Here is a 23,019-nt window from a genome sequence, read left to right as displayed (position 1 = left end):
TCACTCACTACCCCCGTTGTTTTGTTTTGTTGTGTTTTTATTTTTTATTTTTACAGACTGTCCCACTACATAATGAATGCTCACAAGAGGTGCCCTATAACCAAGGATGAAATATACTGTTTAAGACTTGGCTGAATGTCAGGACTGGAGGGGGAGAAGCAGCACCTAAAAATGACTTCTGCCCCCAGACATGGCACAAATGGCAAAGACTGTGTCAAGGTGACCTGGAACTGAAAGGATGCCTGTTTGCAAGTGTGTGCACCATATGTGAGCATGTTACACATAGCTTGAAGGAAGGTCAGCGGTTCTATTATTTATGAGAAATACCTAATTAGAATAGGAACACGTACAAAGCAAAGAACATTCTCTTCCTTTCTGTTTGTGCTAAGGGACATGTAACATGTTTATTCAAGAATATGAATCAACTGAGTAAACTTTGTTCAAGTCCAAATCTTTGCTGGAATGAGTGGACTTTGACTTCCCAACGTCCCCCCCCCCCCCCCCCCCCTCCAAGTAATTTTGATTATGTCTCATCCTAAACGATGTGGAGTTGGATTTAAACCAAATATCTTGATCAAACATGTTTATCACCCTCGGTACTAAAACAACCCACCCACGTAGCCTACACATACATTTCCAGCCTGTTAGTGTCTCAACGCATGACATTCATTATTTCTGTCCAGCCCAACTTTTTAATGACGAATGAATTCACAGCATGGTTTCAGTTTTCAGTCACCTACTAAACTGGGTTCACCATTGAAATTCTGTTTTGTCCAGATCAGAAGTCACCTGCAGGGTGCCCACAGGTACCATGTAGCCTTCAAGGACCACGTGAGTAGCTTTCAGGTCTGTTCCAAATCTATCTCACCAGTGATGAGACATTGTGATTTTCTAGCAATGTTGTAGAAGTGATCATTTAAAAATTTGAACGCTCTAGAGATTTCTAGATCTAATGTGTTACTAATGTATCATGATAAAATTAATAATGATGTGTTTCCACTGTCCCCATCCTCCCAACTCCAAAGAGCAAAACCTTTTATGCACCCGTTTCACTCTGACATCTCTCCTTGCATGCCTGCTGTGTGATTGGTTCTGGGTGGAGTGCAACAAAAATATACGTGAGAGTGTAAATTGAATTTCCCTTTGAAGAATTACAATTAGTATAATGAATTACAATGAGTATAATAATAAATTAGAATTCAAGCCTCAACTTCTAGTTGTAATTATATTCATAGTTATTTCAGGAGGAGGACATTTTCCATATCTGCAGTCGCTCATGGCTAAATGCTTATAAAGAATAAGAACTGTTCAAGTTGATGGAATTTTTACATGGCGATGATTCACGATGTAGTCTATGTATCTATAGGCAGAGAACATTAGATTGAATATCTAGTACACTGCACTGCTACGAAAATTACAACTACAGTACTTCTTGGACTACTACTACTAACATCGAATTCATAGGTTTCATATTTTTTATTTGACACCTGAATGAATTGAAATAAATGTGTATCTATAAGGGGAATAGGTAGAATGGTGCAAACAGTTAGGCGGGATCACGTCACTTTTAATGGGAGATTATTTGTAAATACAGCCTATGATAAAATTATACACTATGTATTGCACTTTACGTTACTCGGCAACGGAGCAACGCGTTGACCTGAGATGTTTGTCCTTCACCGGCTTCTGTACTACAACCAGGAAACGACTGGTTACTTGGCACCACCGCTGGTCTTCGAGTTATTTTATTCATTCCGCTTACCTGTCGTCTGTTATATTGCTCATCGAAATGAAAAAAAGATCTGACGCTGCACCCGGTGCTGATCGAAAGGTATTGTTGATACTTTCGATTTCAGGAATTAACACAAAAGTTCTGTATGCTAGAATGTTAAAGGATGTGTACATCGCATTGTATGAGGGTTCTCCGAGTACTCCGGTTCCCCCCTCACATTTCAAAAACATGACTGTTAGATTAATTAAACATTCTCTATTGTCCCTAAATTTGACTGTGAGTGTGAAAGGTTGTTCGTCTGTGTGTGCCCTGCGATTGGCTGGCAACCAGTTCAGAGTGTAGCCCACCTACTGCTCGAGGTCAGCACGCGTGGGACCCTCGTGAGAATAAGCGGCTCGAATAATGGATGGATGGGTGAAAATTGAGATATGCACACTATGGAATATGCATTTTCTAACGTTGCTCAGTACTAAAGCTTCCGATCCACAAACTGTTCAGATCAATTACGAATTTATAGAATGTGCCTGAAGTGAGATGGGCTTCTGTTGATTCATGAAACCCAATACTGATGTATTTTCTTTGACAAATGTTAAATTTTCTCACACGGATTCATTTTTTTTGTACAATTTGTTAGCAGTTCAACACTCTATTATTTTCACAATTGATTCATCTGTTGTTTTTTTTTGGATTAATCAATGACTGGGATGATTTTTTTAAATTTGCTTTAATTTTTTTAATATGATTATTTATTCTGGGATATTTTTTATTCTAAAATTTAGGCAACAGAAGATGGACAACGCAGCAAAGCGGAGGTTAAAAGCAAACTTTCTCACAGCTCTGTGCTCATCAACATTGGAAAGTGTTTGCTTTTAATCATCATCATCCCTCCATTCCTCAACTATGCATCACTGCAAAGAGAAGGACAGATGCTGCTGCCAAAAGGTTTTTAATTACCCCCCCATCCTCCTCATTTCAAGTTTGCTTTGAGTAAAACCGTCATCTAAAATGTTTTATCTTTGTGGTTCGTGATCTTATCTAGATGGCCAGATTGTAGACGTCGGCTTGGGTCAAAGGATGCATCTCTTGTGTAAAGGACAGGGGAAACCAGTTGGTAATCTGTCATATTTTTGTATTTTAATATAATAATGAAAAGTCTGACACCATTTTATGCCGTTAACTGTCTGTATGTGGCTTCATTGTGCCATCGGGTTTACTAATCCCTGTTTTTAGTTATATTGGATGCACCAACTGGAATGTCCTCAGACATTTGGTTTTATGTCCAAGAGAGCGTTGCCACATTAACAAAGGTGAGGAATTAATGCAGTACATTCAATTGATGTCACTTGTAATTAGACAGCCTGGCCCATGTTATTTGTCTGAAATATGATCATGCTTGCTCGAATTTGACGACCCAGTTTTGAAAACCGCTGAAAAAGCTGTTGCCCGACCTGTATATCTTTCTTGTACTCTTTGCAGGTTTGTACCTACGACCGAATGGGGCTGGGATTCAGCAAGCGGCTGATGCAGAATGAAAGCACAGGGACTGAGAAGGGTTGGGGCATTTCTACAACTGGACGGTGAGTATCTAAATCCTCCAATTTAAACAGCGTGAATCAATCAATATCTACAGTAAACTGTATCTGAATGACGAGAGGATTTATTTTCACAGTGTTCGTACGAAGCCAAGCCTTTGGTCACTTTTTATTGGGTGAAGCTATTATACTAACCCTTAAGCAGAGACAACATTTGTTGGTAGAAGGCTTTTTTAATGCTTGAATCTTGTAATGATTTAATGTTCGGCGCTGTGAAAAAGTAATTATTGTTGTCTGATTGATGATTTTTTTTCTTTTTCTGTTACATATTTGTCACACTTGAGTTTGGGGTCATCAAGCCAATTTTAAGATCTCACACAGCCACCCCAAGCAAATTCAAAATACAAAGTTTCAAAATGATTGTTTTATTTATGAAGGGAACTAAAATCCAAACCAATCTGTCTCTCTTTGAAAATCTAATTGCCCCTTTGTTGAATCATGAGTTAAATTGGATTTTTCAACATTGTTGGAAGTCTAAATTCAATTTCACAGGCCTGCTTACAACCAGAGTTTTTGGACTTCCCAGTTCAGTTGCTTGTGACCTGATGTTATTTTTACCAAAGACATACTGCATGAGTTGTGTTGTCTTCAAGGATGGTGGATGATCTGCACCGTCTGTTGCTGGCTGCTGGGATCACCATGCCTTTGATTCTGGTTGGCTCGGAGATCGGCACGCTCAACAGCAGGTTCTACAGTCACATACATGACGTGTAGGTTTCAAGAAGGAAATGATTGTTTATAAGTCGATAAATGCTTTCATAAGTACTCCCCTTGAATCTGCAGAGAAAAATCAATTCTTGGTTCTGCAGTTGATCTTCCATGGGCATTGAAAAACAAGCTCAAATGACCAGTTATGAAGCAAGTCGATGTAATAATGACGAAACTGTACTTTCAGGAAATTATTTGCAAAACCAAACTACAGTGAAACATTGTTGTTATAAAATAATCCACATCAATATTGTCGTTGTCCATCTTGTGCAGATTTATTTGATATCAAAGCAACGATTTAAACAGTGTAAGTGTATTGTCTATCCACTTAACCTGGAGATTGTAAACATACCGCATCCATCAGTCCATCCATTTTCCGATCCGCTTATCCTCACACGGGTCGCAGGGGGTGCTGGAGCCTATCCCAGCTGTCTTCAGGCAGTAGGCGGGGGGCACCCTGAACTGGTTGCCAGCCAATCGCAGGGCACACAGAGATGAACAACCATCCACGCACACACTCACACCTAGGGACAATTAAGAGTATGTTTTTGGACTGTGGGACGAAACCGGAGTGCCCGGAGAAAACCCAAGCAGGCAAGGGGAGAACATGCAAACTCCACACAGGGAAGTCGGAGCCGGAATCGAACGCTGTACCTCTTATGCACTGTGAGGTTGACGTGCTAACCACTCGACCACCGATACTGCATACAGTAGGAGAATAAATAGTAGTAATTCAGCCACACAGATACATGATTCATTTTGCACTGCAATGACGTGACGTCATCTTTAGTAGACGTTGCCATGAAAAAAGCCTCACCTCCTCTCCCCCAAATATTTTGACCTCCTCCCACATTGCTCCTCTGTAGATAGGAGACCTCAAAGGATTTGCCCCATTGCGTCAAAATGAACAAATATTCGGACATGCCAGATTTTCATCTTCGGGACTGTTTTTGCTGGGGGAAAAAAAATCTAGCCACCTCATAGCTGTCGCATATAGGATGCCGATTACCAAGCATTATAATTGCAAAGGTGTGCCTTAAGCTGCCAATAATAAATGGGCACAGTAAAACCTTGAGTTTTAAAGGTGAAACATCGAGTTTCATCTATTCAATGTATGCAGATTACCATGACTGAGAATCGACGCCGTTACACTTACTGTATATGTGTGTTCTCTTTGTTGTCAGGCAAGTGACAGACCTGGTGTTGATTGATCCTATCCCAGAGGACATTTTTGAAGAGGAGCAGTGGAAAGAGTACTGGTGAGTTTATTTTCATATAGGCCCACTGTAAATGTACACTTTCAGCATCTTGTAGTACAACATCAGGAGGTAAAAGAAGATACTGAGGGGTTGTGGGAAAAGTGATTTTAAATGAAGATTGAAAGACGAGGAGGAAGCAGAATGGGACGAGGAGCTCAAGGTCACTCAGCAATTTTGAAGGACATAAAAGTGTAGATAAAAAGTGAGAGGCAGGATTGAAGAAAAGAAAAAAAGAGCGATATCAAGAAGAGGATTAGGGGCAGGGCCGCTAGATTTTCTTGAATCGAGCTCCATACTCTTCTTTTATTGGCCTTTGTGGGAAGAATAGTTGATTATCTTTGCTGGGCGGGCATCATTAGCTTGATTAAATGGAGACAAAAGAAAGTAATTTGCTACTCTCAATCTTTTAGCGTGAAACAGATGAGTGGGGAGCAAGGGTTATGATGTGGTTAAGACACCGTTTTAATGCATCATAAAACTGCTTTAATCCTGCACGTGGATATTACTTGATGTCAATTGGCTTGTCTTGCTTGTCACTGTCACGTCATTTGTCTCATTAAGCAATTACTGTCTTTGTGGCACTGGCTTCTATTATTCATAGTTCTGAGTGCGGGGGTGATGGCGTTTTGGAATGAGCATTATGGAAGATTGTCTTAAAAGATTGGAAGGATATTGACAAGTACATCGTGACATTCAATCTTATGGAACATGAATATGAAAAACACTCATTCATTTCTCCACAGAGATTGCAATGTCCATTCGAGTTCAATGGGATTTAGATCAGGCCTCTTACAAACCCCAATTCCAAAAATTGGGATTATGTGATGGATGAATTGCAAATCCTTATCTACCTGTATTTGATTGAATGCACTACAAAGACGAGATATTAAATTAAAAGAGAAATGTACATACAGACATGTATAGAGGGTACAAAAATGGGTATATAAGTTGTTATATATATATATATATATATATATATATATATTTACATGCTGTTACATCACACACACACACACACACACACACACACAGGTGCTTGATGCAATATTTCAGTTGCTCAACATTCCGGGGTCTCCGTTGCAGCAGTTTGCATTTCACAAATGAATCAATGAAATACTTTCGGAAATAAACGAATTGTGTTTCTGTTGGAGGAGAGTGCCCCTCACCAGTGAGTTTGTGCCCCATTACCTGTCACTTGTGTGCAGATTATATATGCATGAACCAAGTCTGATGAATAAATATCCCTGCAAATGTCTTATTTACACGTGACTAAAAGTGGAACAGCAGCATTTTATAAGCTGTATGTGTCCAATTATGTTTTGATTAATATACATGAATAGTACATGGCAGTCCCGCCAGAATCCAATTACTGTATAAAGAGGCACTGCTGGAAGGAAATAAAGCAACGACTTGATTTACTCAGACATTTCATCATTACTGTCCGATTTGCACAGTGGAGTAAAATTAGAAACAGGAGTGGGATAAGCAGGAAAAAGATTCTCAGTATGCCTTGCAGATCTTTGCATCACGGCATTCCAGTGCCTTTGGCCTGGCATCAGCCAGCTTGATTTAAGTCCTTTCATTGTCCGCATAGCTCAATGGAGTCTTCACGTGGGCGTATATGTCTTTTCCGATCTGGTTTTATTAGCTGTTTGTCGTTACCCACAGATAAGACATGTATGCAACAGGGTGCAGGCCTGCAACTAAAATGAAATCTGGGGAGTCCAAATCTGCCCCGGAGAATGGGAGGATTGACACATCAAAGCTCTGTTCATTAACTGAGGCTCACTCTCAAAATGAATTCTGATACGTCCTACCAAATGGATCGCCGTCAACTCCCAGGAATGGTATTTCTGTGCTTGGGTGTGCATTCGTGTGGGTTTATTTAGATGGACTTATAAGGGGTCATTGTTCTTATGTGGAGTTTTTCTCAGCATGGCATTCATATCCTTCCGGACATTCTTCTTGATGAGAAATAAGGCCGTGGGTCTAGCCTCGGAGATTATCGCATACTCCACTGTGTGTCTGGACAAATTGCATTCAGACCGAGTGATCAGCGTTAAGTCAGTTCTGTGCTGCGTTCTTTGTGCAATAGAAGCCCCGCGTCTGGCCCCGAGGGCAGATGCCGTTTAATTTTACTGCAGATTTCATCCCTCCATCATTTTCATCCATTGACATTTGAGAGACGGCACATGCTTATAGCTGTGAGGAGCAACGACGAGCAAAATGGAGTCACTTGTGGTTATGTTAAATAAAGATATGCCTGTGTCTTTTATGTGGGATATTCTTGTGAAAGGCACCTTAACTCATTCACTCCCAAAGACGTTTTTAAACGTCTTTTCAGACTTGGTCTAGAAATGGCTGGTACTGAATGAGTTCAGCATGTTGCCCACCCATCAGTTGTGAAATAGCACAAAAAAGCAATTTTCCTAGTTTGATTTTTATTTATTTATTTTTTTGCCGTAGCAAGTTTCTCCACCCATGACTTGGCATCTAGGCTGGGTGAAGATCTGACATGTTAAAATGACGAACTGGCTATGCGAAAATTCATTACATCAAGTCCAACTGCAAAGCGCAACTGCAGTGTGACGGATGCACATTGCAGCATGACGTCTTTGATCCATTGGTGAAAAGGACACTTTTGATTCGCTCCTCTTTCATCTATGACTGCTTCAGACAACAAAGTGTATGCGGGAAAGTGGTTAAGAATGCACGATTGTCTGTGTCTCATGTGTTGTTTTGTATTATTTTGTCATTTTTTTTGTAAACTTTTCTTTTGATGGCGGCGCGGACACCCGCAGCGGCTCCTCTTGTTTTATGTTGAGAGCAGTGGCGGTTCTGGATCAATTTCACTGAGGGGGCCGAGCTGGGGCCAGGGGTTTTGATGGGGGGCAGATTCAACCCAGGGCTAAAAAGACAGATTCAAAATCTTATTTGACTTTTTATTTCTTCAGACTTTGAAATTGTAGTCATAACATTACAGTGATGAGAAAAAAACAGGATTAAGAGGGCTAAAATGTCTGCAAGCGTAACAATACGCCGTGTCCATCTGTTGAGAATATTCCCCCGTTGCCCCCCCCCCAGAACCGCCACTGGTTGAGAGGGAAGAAATTTCATCTGTGCTGTATGTTACACATACAGTACATTTGACAATAAAGTTTATCCAATCCAATCCAATCCAACCCAGTGTTGTCGGAGTGTTGCCAAACCATGTTCTTAAGTGTTAGCTTCTGTTAATTGGTACACATTTGATTGTTGGAAAAAGTTTTTTTTGTGCTCCTTTTTGAAACGTGTGTCACATGCACTGACCTGCACTCATTGGCAGTGTAAGTTGGCATCTTGGTGCTGAAGTCTTGCCTCCACAAGTGAAAATATATCATGGCCTTGGCAACGGCAAGCCCTCCTTACATGGGCACGCCCCTCTGTAGAAGGGGGCAAAGTGAACAGTGGCCGTTAGGCATGAGACAGGACTGCCCACTCCAACATACATATACACACACACATGCATACATACTTGGGAACATCTTAATGTGTGCTTTAAAGAGAAGGCTAAAGTGGCCTGTTTCAGAGAGAAGATAAAGTGAGGGTTTCCTCAAAGCGCTTATTGTATTCCATCAGCACTCATTTTTAAAGATGCGGCTCATGCAAAGCTTTCAGCTTAATCTCTTAGTTAAATCTCTTGACTAGCAAAGTGTTCTGTGTGTGCTATTGCAGTGAAAGTAATTATTCTATCCCGACTCTCAAGACAGGCCGTTATTAACAAAGCCTCCTGCTGGAATTCGACAAACGCTGTCAAAGTGTATTGTAAATCGCAGTGAGGGAATTACACGGATAAAGCTCTAATTTTGTCTGGGGAAGAATTCATTTTGAGTTCAGGCGTGCCACCACTCGAACAAGTGTGTGTGTGTGTGGACCATGAAACTAATTTACCCCATGGGGAATATAATTGCTCGGAGAGCAGAGACCACAGGGAACGCGCTCGTCTGATGAGATGGTCCTTACAAACTAATGACTGCTGATTGATTGGAAAATTCTTCAAATTTAATGTAACTTAATTGTAATGAGTGAAATGCACAAGAGCACCACTTTGGTTTTTTTCCCCATAGTCCCTCAACTCTGTTTAATTTTATCTTTTCATTTTTATCCTCTTGAAGCCTTTCAGTTTTAGGATGAGAGCATGTTTGTATGCACACACACACACACACACACGGAAAAGAGTACCGTTATTTCTTGAGTTTCCTGTTCATTTTAAATGCCTAGTACCTGTACAACTAAATGTCCATTTTTTTGGACCAATATATCAATGACAACAAAAACAGCTCATTAGACTTGAATTTAAGACTGAAGCTCATTGATATATCTTCCAAAGATTTTCTTGATCAGAATCCAAATCACTTCACAAGTTCAAAGATAAATAGCTATGGCATTGCATTGCTATAAACGTTACTTTTCTGTTGTGTCACTTGATACACTTTTACCACATAAAGTTTCACAATTACAGTTAGCTAATTACTGTCATACTTGGTCATAAATATTGATGCTCGAAGAACAGCTGAGTCTTGAGTTGGTTGTGGTGCAAGAAGGACACCTTGTGCTCATGAACGGTATTGCACATTTTCCTCCTTTTGAGCACTTTGAGATATACAGTATAACATGTTTTTTCGTCCTCGCTCCTCTACGATGTCCTCAGCCATATCTTGTCATCCATTTCACGGATTTTTAATGGGATTTTTTTAAGACTATCATTGTTTTTACAAATGGGACGAGGGGTGTTGGATGGCCCAGGCAATGGGTGGTCAGAGACAGCAGGTGGGTTGGAGGATTTGTTGTCTTTTGTTAGATTTGAAACGTTTTGGCATGATTTTTTTTGAAATTAGGAAGGGTGCTCTAAAAAGTATTGATTGGTTTCATCCTTGATTCTTTTAATTAAAACATTAAACATTGCTGTTTCAAACGTTATAATCTTGAATGTAGTTAAATTTGCAACATGCAATGATGAAGATTGTACTTCTTATTCTAAATATAAACTTTCTGACGCAAAGTTTTCTTTTTTTTTTTGTTGTTTCCATTTGGATTGTTTGTGAAAATGAATTACCGGTAAGTGCCTGCCATCATATTATCAATTACATAATGCCTCATAATACTGGCCTTGACTGTAATACCTTATTCTTGTATTTATGCTTAACAGAACACCTTTCTTGATCTTTATACAATTTAATGCCTGCTAATAAGCCCTGCGATTGGCTGGCGACCAGTTGAGGGTGCATCCCCGCCTCTCGGCCAAAACTCAGCTGAGATAGGCTGCAGCACACACACGGCCCTTGTGAGAAAAAGCGGTTCCGAGAACAGATCCATGCGTGGCCTGCTACGAACCGGATGGTAGTGTCATTATTTATGTATTTCTTTTTTTTTGGTCCACATATTACAATGTCCTTCGGTGAGAGGGCGATTCCCTTCTCCTTCAAAAGACTTTGCAATAATCACTTAAGTATCCCTCATGCGTAATAGTTATTGATCCCATGTAATAGGCTATGTTTAAATGGTCTCCGCTCATTGTAATGTTGGCAGAAACGCGTGTAATAGTTCGTGTTTTTTTTTTTTTGTGTGTGAGCAGACTTTCAGGTAATAGAGGACCTGCATATGAAATGAGATGGTAATGAGGAGGAGGGAGAGTGAGGAGGGAGTGGGGGTGGAGGAGGCTTATCGCTACACGGCCAAATTCCGACAGTGAATTGCGCAGTTGTAACAAAAGTAACAGAGCGTCCATTCAGCCTGCACTAATCCAGATGGGAAAGTCAAACAGCAGAAAGTTCACAGCACAAACTCATTTCATCACTTTATTAATTTAGATATTGCCTCCTCGGTCCTGTTGGGAGGAAAAAAAAAAGCCCATCTGAAATGACCAACGACGGGCTCTACGTTGCTCCCCCACTTGGTTTCCTCACGTTATCTGTTTAATTCATCCCGCCAATCTTGGCTGTCTTTACCCACTAAATTTCCCTTTGACACGCATGCCTTGCTTCGCATAATCCTCACTTCAGGGCAGAATTAAAAACGGGAGTGGGGTGGGGGGGGCAGGAAGAAATTGGACAGGTGGCTGGAGAATCCTTGAAATAAGGTTCAATGCCAGACCCTGGAATGATTGGGCCAGATTTGAAATGGGGGGAGGGGGTTGCATTGATAGAAGTTTTTCTTCCTTGTTATTTTTGGAATCAAGGGGTGAGAAAAGGGTGACAGGTGGAAAATGCTCAGCCACTTTCAACTCCCTTTCGAGTCAGGTCTAAATTGTACTGCCAGAATGACTTCAGGGAAAAACTGTGGCAAGGAAGATGAAAATGTCAACGTGTCATTTTTTTTTCAGGGGTCTGATTTAAAAAGTTTTTCAACAGTGGAAGACTGGAAATGACAAAAGTCAACTTGTTTCATTTCCTGTGTGTACTATTATCAAAATGATTGGGGAGGTTTGCTGTACCATGAATAGAATTGCTAAATTGTCTTTGGAAAAAAGTTATGTGCAACAACTGAATGTCAGTTCTTCATCTGTCCTATTTGATCTATCTGCATGCTGCAAGAAACAAGTACCGTATTTTCTATACTATAAGGCACACTTAAGAAACATTTAATTTTCCCCAAAGCCGCCAATACGCCCTATAATGCAACGCGCCTTATATATGGTGTTAGTAGCAGTCTCTTTATAGTCCCTATTGAGTTGTTCCCCTGTTAGTGTTCCTTTGCCATCTAGTGGTGATTGTTAGCAGGAACCCAAACGTCATATTTTCTTTTGTAGGAGACTGGACTGTCTCGGAGTTGTTTGTGTAGTTTGTTCCTTTGTTGTGTGTTCACAACCCCCCAGAAATTAGAATAAATAGAATTTATTTTGTGATTTCCTCTCTTGATTTTCTGTTTGGTGCATTATATATTTGCTTTTTTGAGTGTCATTGAAGTCATCGTTGATTTACGTTTTCGGGGGCGGTCATTCAGCGCCTCTCGAGCAGAAGGCACGGAGACCGAAAAGGAGAAGGACGTGCCTGTATGTACAGCAGTTGATTGAGTTTTAAAAAGAACCAACATGACAGCTCTTTGTTTTCGATCGTTTTGCACTGCTGCAGAAACTCCCGTGTGACCGCAAGTGGGGCTGCACCGGTGCTACGCTGGGGTTAACACGCTCAGTAGCTTTGTACGTGTGACCGCTCCACAAAATTTGCTCCGGTGTAAAATATATTGCAACAAAATACATTGGTGCAGCACCGGAGCCAATGTGTGCTGTGTGAACACCCCTTCTGTGAGCTCTGTGCAGCCATTATGAAAAGAAGATAATACCAAAAGCATTGTTAACCACTGACTTAACGAAGGAAGAAGGAGCTGTGAGCCAACGGGGTTTGTGTCCATTTTTGTTGAATCAATTCTCTTCATAACCTTTGTCTTTCATCTATTGATTTGTAATGGAATTTGTATTCAGATGTTTCATGTCCGTGTTTGTGACCGGTTCACACAGACTGCCAAGGAATAAACCCTGTATTTTTATGGACTTCGTGTCATGCTTCATGCTACATCCTGAGTGAGCTACACATGGATCAATATTCTGATTTCTTGGATGTAGTATTTTTGGCTGCCGCTGCTCACCCACAAAACATTTTGTTTTTTAGCGTCTTTTATGGTTTTACTGTCGCCAATCCATTTTGATTGTAAACCGTCAACCGTTTTACGGTTGTTTTCAATCGCGCTGTCACAGCGTCCTATCTGTTCATTCATCTCTGCTTTTATTTATAATTTTATCTGTGGTTTTATTGTTCTTGTTTGATTGTAAGGTGTCCTTGAGTGTTTTGAAAGGTGCTTATAAATAAAACGTATTTTTTAAATGATTATTATTTAAATGTTCTGTAAAGCGCTTTATTACAGCTGCAGCTCCATCTAGTGGATGCATAACACAACCGCAGCCACTATCGTAGCTTCAATTCTATGCGCCTTATAATGTGGTGCACCCTATATATGAAAACAGTTTTAAAATAGGCCATTCATTGAAGATGTGCCTTTTACTCCAAAGCGCGTTATAATACAGAAAACAAGGTACAATATTATTTTATACGGGTACTGCGTGTGCCTCTAATAAGGACATGCAATGGATCAATCTTAAAATCTATGCAGCTGTAGAATGTTGTTCACTGTGGTCTATTCCTTAATTGTGATAACAGATAACATCCTGTAACTAACCCTCCGTGAAGTCAAACAATCTGTTCTGACGAGCTGCTTGACCTTTGTATTTCTAAATTATTGAAATGTTTTCCATGTATCGACGGTTGCCTATCAAATATCAGAGCTTCAGACAAACATTTTTTAAGAGGAGTACAGTTACCCGTAATTTTCGGGGTGCTGGAATATGTGACATTCAAGCTATTTATTTATTTTAAAAAAAGGTTGAAAAGGAGCAAAGTTGGTAGAAAGTCGCGATCTATGTTTGACAGCACGTCACTTGTGCTGGTCGCTCCGGTGACGTCAACGTGGCTGTAGAAGCTACTTGGACACTAGCAGGCGAGCCCAAAGTTAACAGAGAGTTAATGACATAAGGCTGACGCCGATCGCTCCTAGTTTTAAGAGGTTCATACCAGCGTTGAGAAACAAGGGCAGCCATCATATTTACCAGGCAACTACCTGCACTCACGTACAAGCGCCTATTGAGAGAGTACAATTGCTTCCCCCTTCATAAATCAGGAAGAGAATTGTTGAAAACTGGGATGGCAACACCGATTTTGTTTTTCAGCTGAAATGTTGTAACGATTGACTTGGGGGGGGCAGGGCGGCGCAGCCCCCCTGATGCTGAGAGGTTTACAGTGAAATGAAAGTACGATTTAATGCAAAAAAGGACAGAAAAATGAAATTGTGGAATAACATTAATCGGCAAATTTAATATAACTAACTCACTTTTTCTCTCCAAAGTTTTCTCACTGTCTTCAGTCACTATTTACACACCAGAGTACACTATTTACAAGTCAGTTTATCAGTTTTAATTCAACAACTTCCTTCTTTTGGCAGCCAGCTGTGTCAATCTTTGAACAGCTTTCCTCTTCAGTTCCTGTTGGTGAGATTTTCTTGCTGCCATCTCCTTGTCTTTCACGCAATCTCTGGCCTTGACACTTGAGACAGCTGCAGATGCAGCCAGTGAATGCTTCTCCACACCTTTCTTCTTGTCAGCTGCAGCTTTGGCCCAGTCTTCTTTCTGCATCTTGGCAGCCCCTCTCATATTCACACACAGATTTCTGTCAACTGGTGTGTGCAGAACATCCCTTTTCTTGAAGTGTTGCAGGGCAGTTGTACTTCTTGCATTTTTCCCAGTCCATGTGTCATTTTGTAAGATGCTGTTTTCCTTTCAAGTTTCACATTACTTGGGTCTTTCGCTAGCTCATTTGCAGTATGGATAATAACAGGCACCAATGACAAGGGAAGGCTGTGCTCAGCAAGAACTCCAAGAACCAGTGCCTGAAATTTTTTTTTAACTCCATTAATTAAAGAAATGTCTTTGCAACAGAATTCATTCATGCATATTATTGAACATTCAGAATTTAAATCAATCTTTATATATTCATTGATATATTAGAAATTGGAAAATGAAATACAATATGCAGTAAGATTTTTAAAAAAGATTAAAACAATTGCATTAGTTGAACTGATCCTCTTTCATATATGTGTATATTTATTTGCATACCGGTACTTTATTTATTGCTGGTCGTATTAAACATACAGTATTTAATTTACACTGAACCGATTAACATATTAAAGAGTGATATATAGAACAGGGCTGATGACAAGAATTAATCACAATAAATGAAGTAAATGTTTAGTAAGATATTCGTTCGTGACAAAAATACAGAGGGTTAATATGATTTGTTAATATTTTTACAGTGAGTTATGAAGCAAGACCATAACCATATGTAACTTGAAATCGCCAAGATTTTCTACACAAGTTAGAAGTTAGTGCAGGCAGGCAACAAATTGGAAAGCATCTACACATGATACAGTCAAAATACTACATTCAAATATTACACTCATACTCACTTTGTGTTCCTGAAACATGCAGTTTATCATTTTGATTATATCATGCATTCAAATGCAGGAAAAACATCAACATTTTAACAACATTCCTTAGCTCTCAGATAATACAATTTATTATGCATAACCGGGCTTTATTATCCAAGACAAAACGTGAATTATCAACGTGAACATAAAATGCAATGCAAAAAAAGAAATGTTATCATGCTGTTGCTACAAATGCATACCAAATAAAATTGCAAATATCATCCTCGTATATTTGAATAAAAAAGTACATACCTCGGAGTGGACCTGTCTATCGGCAAGGGGCGTCAGTGGAGCAGATTCGTTGCTTGGTTCAGCCGAAGTACCCCAGTGCGTAACGTCTTTCGTTGTATCCGCTGACAAAGTTTGTTTGGAAAATGCCGATCCCAAAGAATAATTGCTCCGTCGAATGGCGATTTTGTCGGCATGTTTTTTCACTTTTGTTGCATGATCTGTCAGTGCCACGCATCCACGGGAGCCATAGTTAATGAAGTCACTACAATACACACAATAAGCTTTGCCCGCTACGTCTGGTTTCTTCAAAAATTGTCCAAGAGCTTCTGTAACTTCGTCGAACTTGGAACCAATTTTAACCTTGACAGTGACTTTTCTCTTAAGCCAGTCCCATCGGAATTTATTCTTGACATTTGAGTCAATTTCTAGGATTGAAGACTCCTGATCTTTCGTCAAAAATCTCATTATTCTGCTCAAAACGATCCCAGAACAATGAATTTGCGAGACGAACAGGCCGCCATCAATCAGGTAAAAAAATATGTTACATGCAATTTGACTGGTCCAATTGCTTGTAGTTAACCAATCGTTGGGCCGTATACAATCGAGCTAAGACCTGCGCAACAAATAATGCTTCCAGTGATCTGATTAGTTGAAGCTTTCATACACGTCCAATCGCAGGGCTGTTTACAATCGGAAAATGAAAAGACTGATCGGGAGAGCTCGTGAAAACTCGACGATAAGGTACCTGACCCCCCCCCCCCCCCCCTAAAATTTTCTCAACGGATTTAGACGATTCACAAAAATGATCAATTTAAGAAATAAAACGGCGGATTTCCGCGTACCCGCGGAAAATTGCCATCCCTGTGAAAATTTGGATCCAAAGTATGGAAAGTCTGGCCCAGTTCAGGAATAAGACGGGGACTACTGTCCCCTGGTGCTTGGTGGATGATCTACGGTGTGTTGGCAGCATTTCGGGGCAGGCTGTGCTGCTTGGCACGGCATTGGCGACAGAGAGCGAGCGCATGGCACCATTGACTGGGCTCCACCGGCTGAGACCAGCCAATTCAGAGCACCACTGAGCTAAGACCGATTAGGTCTCCTGAGTTACAAAATTGCAGCGCTCTTCTTTCATCACCCAAGAAAAAAAGGGGATTTTTCATTCCCCAGGCAAATGTATTTTATTTCTTTCTTTCCCCAACTGAGAAACTTTTTCATTTCGGACTGCAAAACTCTTGTGTGATGATGGGCTGCCCGTCATAGAGACGCGACCGTCCCTCCTGGAATTTTCCTTTCTACCAAATCAGTCAGGTTTTTGAGATATTTTCGTTCAATTTTGTTTGACTTGCTTGTACAACGCCACTTTTACCATGCATTGTAATTTATAGCAATGACATTTCAGAAAAAAAGTCCACCTGTTCCTAACCTTCAATTCATAAATATGACGAACTACATTATTATTATTATTATTATTGTTATTGTGGTTGTTGTTGCGATAAAAACATGATATGCTAGAGAAAAAAAAGGGGGCAGAGTTGGAATTAGCAACACAAAAATTACTGAGGAAAGTTGAGTTGCAAAAAAATTGAAGACAATTTATTTAACAGCACAATTGATCTGTTGATTGTTCTTTCGGTTAATCAACGAATGAGAAAGATTTAAAAAAAACATGCTTTTATTAAAAAGCATTTCCGGTTGACAGTGCAGAAAATTCATAGACATAAATTGATGACGCTTCAATTCCTGGTTTGGTGTGTAACATGTCAGAAAATGTTGTCATCATTGTTTTCCAAAGTCCAAGTTGGATGTTTGTAAAGAACTTATTTTGAGGAAACGCAAAGATCATTAGTCGGCTTTCATGGAGGACATACAGCATACATCTGAGACTATTCAGTGATGAGAGGCTGAAATTCGGAGGACTTGGACAACGTGAAGCGAAACAATGTCTTGAAAGGATTAATTGATTATGAAAAGAGTTGTCAATCAATTGGACAGTCAAGTACTAGTTGATTTATTCAGTAGTCGTCGCAACTCTCCTGTTTTTACAATTCTTCTTTGGAGTGACACTTCAAGAAACTCAACAGACTAAACCATCACGACTCATGCAATCTTCTTCAACCTGATTGATTTTAACTGACCGATCGGGGGCAAAAAAACGGTTTCAATCATTGCCCCGCATCAACACGCACGCACGCACACAGTAAGATATGGGAAGTAGGAATACGTTAATTCCTATGTGAATTCTTAAATTGAAATGTGGATTTGTAATGATGTCTTGAAACAATTCTGAATAAACAACAAAAAAGAAAAAAAATCACAAATACTTTGAGGACAAAAAAAAGATAACAGTCCACAAACAACCAAATTCTAGAGGTGCAAAAATTAATCGTCAACTCATGGATTAGGAAGTTAAATCAATTATGTCAAATAATTGGAGTTGTTTAGTACCTTTTTTTGAAAATTTAAAATTGTTCAAACGGTCGGAATAATTCTCAAAAACAAATATTATCCAATGTCTGGAGTGCTCCATGAAAGCAGATCTTTGTGTTAAATTTAAGAAAAAAAAACTTTTACTTCAGAATGCAATGATCAATATATTGTTTATAACATGCTACGAACCAAACTAGTAACCGGATCATTCATTTGTGCATTCTGCACTGTCAAATTGAAATAATGTCATGTTTTTGATTAAAAGGGTTCACATTCAGAAAACTACATTTATCCCCGTGGGGCAATTAGAGTTGTGCGAGAGCGACTTATTATAGAGACAGTCAGAGCAAAGGAAAAACATGGGAAGAGAGTGGGGCTGTAAGCTTAGCACTTGAAGTCTTGAGGTAGTGGTTCCAGCAACAAAATAGTATTGCACATCGAGCAGTATTGCACAGTAAAGTATGGGGTGGAATTGAAAATAATCCCCCCATCAATTAATCAATAACAAAATCTACAGTTTCATCAATTATTAAAATAATCATTGCAGCCCTCCAAATAACCAAAGTGAATTTTCATGCATGCAAGAAATGTACTTAAAGTGACTGCAGTGATGTATTTACTAGGGGTGAGACTACTTGAAACATTCATTGGATGAATTAGTTACTTTGCAGTTCATTCATCTCATTTTAATAAGATCCAAATATTTGACTTGATAAACATTTTCTTTGTCATTGAATTCGATTGTGGTCAATGATTAGACACACGTGAGCATAAACAACAACATTCAATCAAGTGTACCATTTCTATCGAGGAGCAACACACACACACACACACACACACACACACACACACACACACACACAAAACATTGATTGTCGTACCATTTTGAACAAGGTGCAGTAACAGGAATATGATTTCAACACGCGTGCCATGATGAGCAACACCCATAACGGCCCCTAAGATGAACGAAACAGGAAAATAAGGTAGACACAAGAGTTTGTGAGAAGGATTTCCTGCCTACCTGAGTGGGAGACCTGACGCGGATGCACGAGACGTACTTTTGCAGCCCGTTAGCTATCGTAGCTCACGCGTAACGTTTTAAAATTATTCTTTCGGCTGTCCAGTTTGCCAGTCTTTGCGAGTGCCATCGGTGAATTGTACATGAAACGAACTTGGACTGATAATAATAATAATAATAATAATAATAAAAGCTATATCGCAACAGCTCTGATCGCAAGCTGCCATGGCAGACTGCTGAGTGCTAACAACTTCCGCTGAAGCAAATCACGTCACCGTAGGTTAAAGGTGGCCTGTTTTATTTAATTATTTGGGTTTTTTTAAAATCGTTTTTGTGAAAGTGAGACTAATCGGATGCAGTATGCATTAACACAAAAAGTATATGACTAACATGCACATAGACACACTAATGTTTGTTCGTTTTTTTTTTTTTCTCTACACCCCTCACAATCGACTTAGGCGAGCTACTGGTCGATCGCGATTGATGTAATGGGCACCCCTGTCTTAAGTCATGATACATGTTATGATTCCTCCAGGAGGAATTGAACTGACGCACGACTAAGTATTTTCTGTCGCAGACCATGCGGAGAACCAAATTGCACCCATGCAGGCATGTAACGACAGATTCCGAGTGAAAGAGGGCCTCAAACAGTGCTGCGGGACTTGAACTGGGGAGTTTGGGGATGATGCCTTACTCATGGATTCGCTCCTTCATCTGTAACTGCTTCAAACAACAAAGTATATGCAGGAAGGTGGTTAAGATTGCACGATTGTCTGTGTCAAATGTGTTGTCTTGCATTATTTTGTCATTTTATGTTAACTTTTCATTGATGGCGGCGCGGACACCCGCAGCGGCTCCTCTTGTTTTAGGTTGTCTTGAGAGGGAAGACATTTCATCTGTGCTGTATGTTGCACATGCAGCACATTTGACAATAATATTGTACTTGACTTGACGGACACCTCGATAGTAGCCAGCAAGCAGACTCGCATTTCACTGAAAAGTTGTTTTGGCCTTTTTGTACATGGCGGGACTTAAACCGAACTCGCTCATCCTCTTCCTCAGATGAGCTTCTTCCATCCCCATGATGCTAAATGCAATAAGGCGGAGAAAAACAAATTGTGTGTTTCCGGTAACGCGACCGACCGCGAATTTCTACGTCAAAAATGCCGACCGTAAAGTTTTGTTTTTTTCCCAAACAACCCTCTACATTTTTGTGTAGAGGGTTTATATCGGTGCAAACTCTCGCGATATTCACGTTGAGCGCGTGCGTCGTTTGCCCCGTCGTCTGTCAACAACATTGAATCATGGCGGCGGCCGCGATCTCCGACGACAGTTTAAACCGCGTTTTCTGTGTTACAGTCGCATGCTCGCATCGTAATGTTAAGAAAATAGCATCCATTGATGTATCGAAAAAATTCAGCGAACGATTTGATGAACACCACGGGCCGAGTATAAACCACGTGAAAATAGCACAGTGTCAATGTGCCAACGGTGAATTCTATGACATTGATGATATGGATATGTCAGTGTTTCAAGTTTTAAATACTTTACTTGACCTAAGATCGATTCAATTTAGATGTATAGAAAAAAACACAAGAAACAGTGGCAAAAACAGAAAGTGTAGACGTATTCGATGTCATGATGAAAGCAGCACGTTCAGAAAAGGAGAAAAACAAAGAATTTCAGAAGAAAACTCCAAGGTAAGTGGGTCTACAATGTGTAACTTGACAGGTTTTGAGTTCTGAAACAGTCAGAATGTTTTAAGTTTATTTTGTTTAAATTTTTGATGAAAAAAAATAAAAAGATTTTTAAAAAGAAACAACAACTTCGTCCTACCTACCGACCCTATGCTTAAATTTCATGTTACCTGAAACACACTATCTTTTTTGTTTGGCCTAATTACAATTATATATATTTACCAGTAAACTGTTCCATTTTCTCCATATACAGCAGATAAGAAAAAAAAATATGATTATTTCTTTTTTGCTTTAGCACAATGCAAAAAAAACCAAAAAAAACAACAACAACCAAACAAACAAAACGTTTGGCCAAAAACGTGTTCAATTACTGAGCTTTTTGGGAGCTTATGCAAACATTTCAAGATTTCGAGGTATTTTCTTTTTTCCCTTCAGGTATGGTAAGCTGCTGCCATCCCTTCAAGCCAAGCAGTTTTCAGCAGCTTCCGGGCTGAGCCGCTTGCTGATTATCCTGGGAGCCATTGAACCAACTATCAAAGAAAATGTCTCTGAGGAGATCATCCAGAGGCAGGTCAGGCAAATGCGCACTCTTGAACACACACTACAACAACACAAGCCACGTAAGAGCATTCCCTACAGGACCTGATATTGATTATTCCAATTCAGGAAGAAAAGGCTGGAAAAATAGATTACGAGGTGTTTTGGAAATGCGCAGGAAACTGAATGCCACAAATGTTGCTATGAGTGTGACACAGAACCATGTCGGCTCTGCGTCGATTTTATTTGTATTTTTTTATGTCTTTTTCGCCCAGTGGAGGACATGCAGGTGTTTGCGAGCAATGTATTCAGTGCTCCCATTCTGCCACAGGGTGGGGCTGTTTGCAAGACTGATCGTCGCTTGGCCTCAGCACTTGGTTTGGGGCCTTTTGTTTCCAAGCGTGCAGCAAATGTGAATTTGGAACGGCGACAATACCAGATGTCATTTTTAAAAGCCTGAGAATTGAACATGTTCCTGGAGACTCCACTAGCCACAAATGTCTCCTGATATATTCTTGTTTTCAAGTCAGACGTTGTTTGTACAGTTAGTAAGGCAGCGGCAGTTCATATCAAACCCCGTCTTAAATGAGCTTTTAGGCATGGGAAGGTTCGCCGTCAGAGCCGCCGCGCTTGGAAAACAAAAGCAGTGACATTTCCGCATTAATCAGGTCCTAAAGGCAGTGCTTTCTGGTGTTGCACAATCCGCGGACTGAGATCCTCTCCCTTTTCATCTACCCGATGTTGTGCGGAGCCGGGCTATACGCTCACCGGCCACAACATTAATTCCACCTGCAATATGGCATATCTACAAAATAATGACACCACAACAAATGCAACTTTTTAAAATCAAAACCTCCATGTGTCTTTTTCACAAGGGATGCTTTCAATACTTCTCTTCCATTACTGCCTATTCGACAGGAACAGTTGTCCCCGTTTTTCTTTTATTATGGCAACTTGTGTGTGCCATCGGTCACATTCAAACATCCGTGCCACACGATCAGCATTTTCATCCACTGTCTTGATGATGCGGTGACGTGTTTCTGGTGGGTGAAAATGAGCAGTTGGTTTCATCTCCTTGTTCCCCGCCGCCAGCCTCCCACCCACAATTTGATGGCAGTTGCGATGCGGGACCTCCTTGAGCTTTTCAAGTATTACAGAATGTTGCCAAGGAGATAAGGACATCATTGTGCTTGAATTATTCCAAGGACGAAGAAAAGGGTTTTGCGGACACGCCAGTGAAGGTTATAATGCGCACACGAGCTGGCCAAACTCAGTCGAGCATGTCGTTCATATTTGATAGATAGGCTCAGTAATTTACCACTTAAAACATGTGCCATGTTCGCTTACTTTATACCGATGATGTTTCTTTTCTGTCTTCACTAGAAATACCTTTTAAGCAACCCTGCCCATCAGAGCAGTGCTGTGGATGAATATTACTTTATGAATGAAAGTGCAGCTCAAGTAAGGTAAACTTATTTTGTCAAGGGGAGGTGAAGTGAGTAAAAAAAAAAAATAAATAAACATCCTTTGTGTTTGGTTTTTAAAGGGACATTATGCGATATAAGCCTCTGTCGAGCAGGACCTCTGTAAGCGTGATCACTGGGGATTCCTTTGACCAACAAATCCCAAATCACCTAAATCAAGTGAGTCTGTTTACGGGGATTTTCTCTGTTGCCTTAAATCGAATATTGTATGCTGAGATTAACGTCTGGACAATCATGTAAAACCTGTGATGAATGGTCTTTTT

At 40.1% G+C, this 23,019-nt stretch overlaps 1 protein-coding gene across 7 annotated transcripts in view; it reads left to right on the top strand.

Annotated features, from left to right (window-relative positions):
* LOC147203421 (uncharacterized) overlaps window positions 1-23,019 on the top strand; it is a 33,820-nt gene that overhangs the window by 6,766 nt on the left and 4,035 nt on the right. Inside the window, exons 1-12 of one of the 7 annotated variants that reach the window (XM_086114358.1) lie at window positions 140-219; window positions 778-831; window positions 2,512-2,544; window positions 2,649-2,674; window positions 2,772-2,843; window positions 2,963-3,039; window positions 3,209-3,309; window positions 3,918-4,034; window positions 5,217-5,291; window positions 21,171-21,306; window positions 22,656-22,738; window positions 22,819-22,915. In XM_086114358.1, the coding sequence (XP_085970484.1) occupies window positions 2,522-2,544; window positions 2,649-2,674; window positions 2,772-2,843; window positions 2,963-3,039; window positions 3,209-3,309; window positions 3,918-4,034; window positions 5,217-5,291; window positions 21,171-21,306; window positions 22,656-22,738; window positions 22,819-22,915 (807 nt within the window). In that variant the 5' untranslated portion in view covers window positions 140-219; window positions 778-831; window positions 2,512-2,521. Of the gene's footprint in view, window positions 1-56; window positions 253-777; window positions 847-1,699; window positions 1,832-2,511; window positions 2,675-2,771; window positions 2,844-2,962; window positions 3,040-3,208; window positions 3,310-3,917; window positions 4,035-5,216; window positions 5,292-21,170; window positions 21,307-22,655; window positions 22,739-22,818; window positions 22,916-23,019 lie in introns of those variants that run through there. The other 6 variants (XM_086114359.1, XR_015101260.1, XM_086114355.1 and 3 more) reach the window with 6 other exon arrangements.

The sequence above is a fragment of the Hippocampus guttulatus genome, chromosome 6, assembly GCF_054856545.1.
Source record: "Hippocampus guttulatus isolate MCC_2025c chromosome 6, RoL_Hgut_1.0, whole genome shotgun sequence".
NCBI lineage: Eukaryota > Metazoa > Chordata > Actinopteri > Syngnathiformes > Syngnathidae > Hippocampus > Hippocampus guttulatus.
This window is presented reverse-complemented; position numbering and strand designations above follow the sequence as displayed.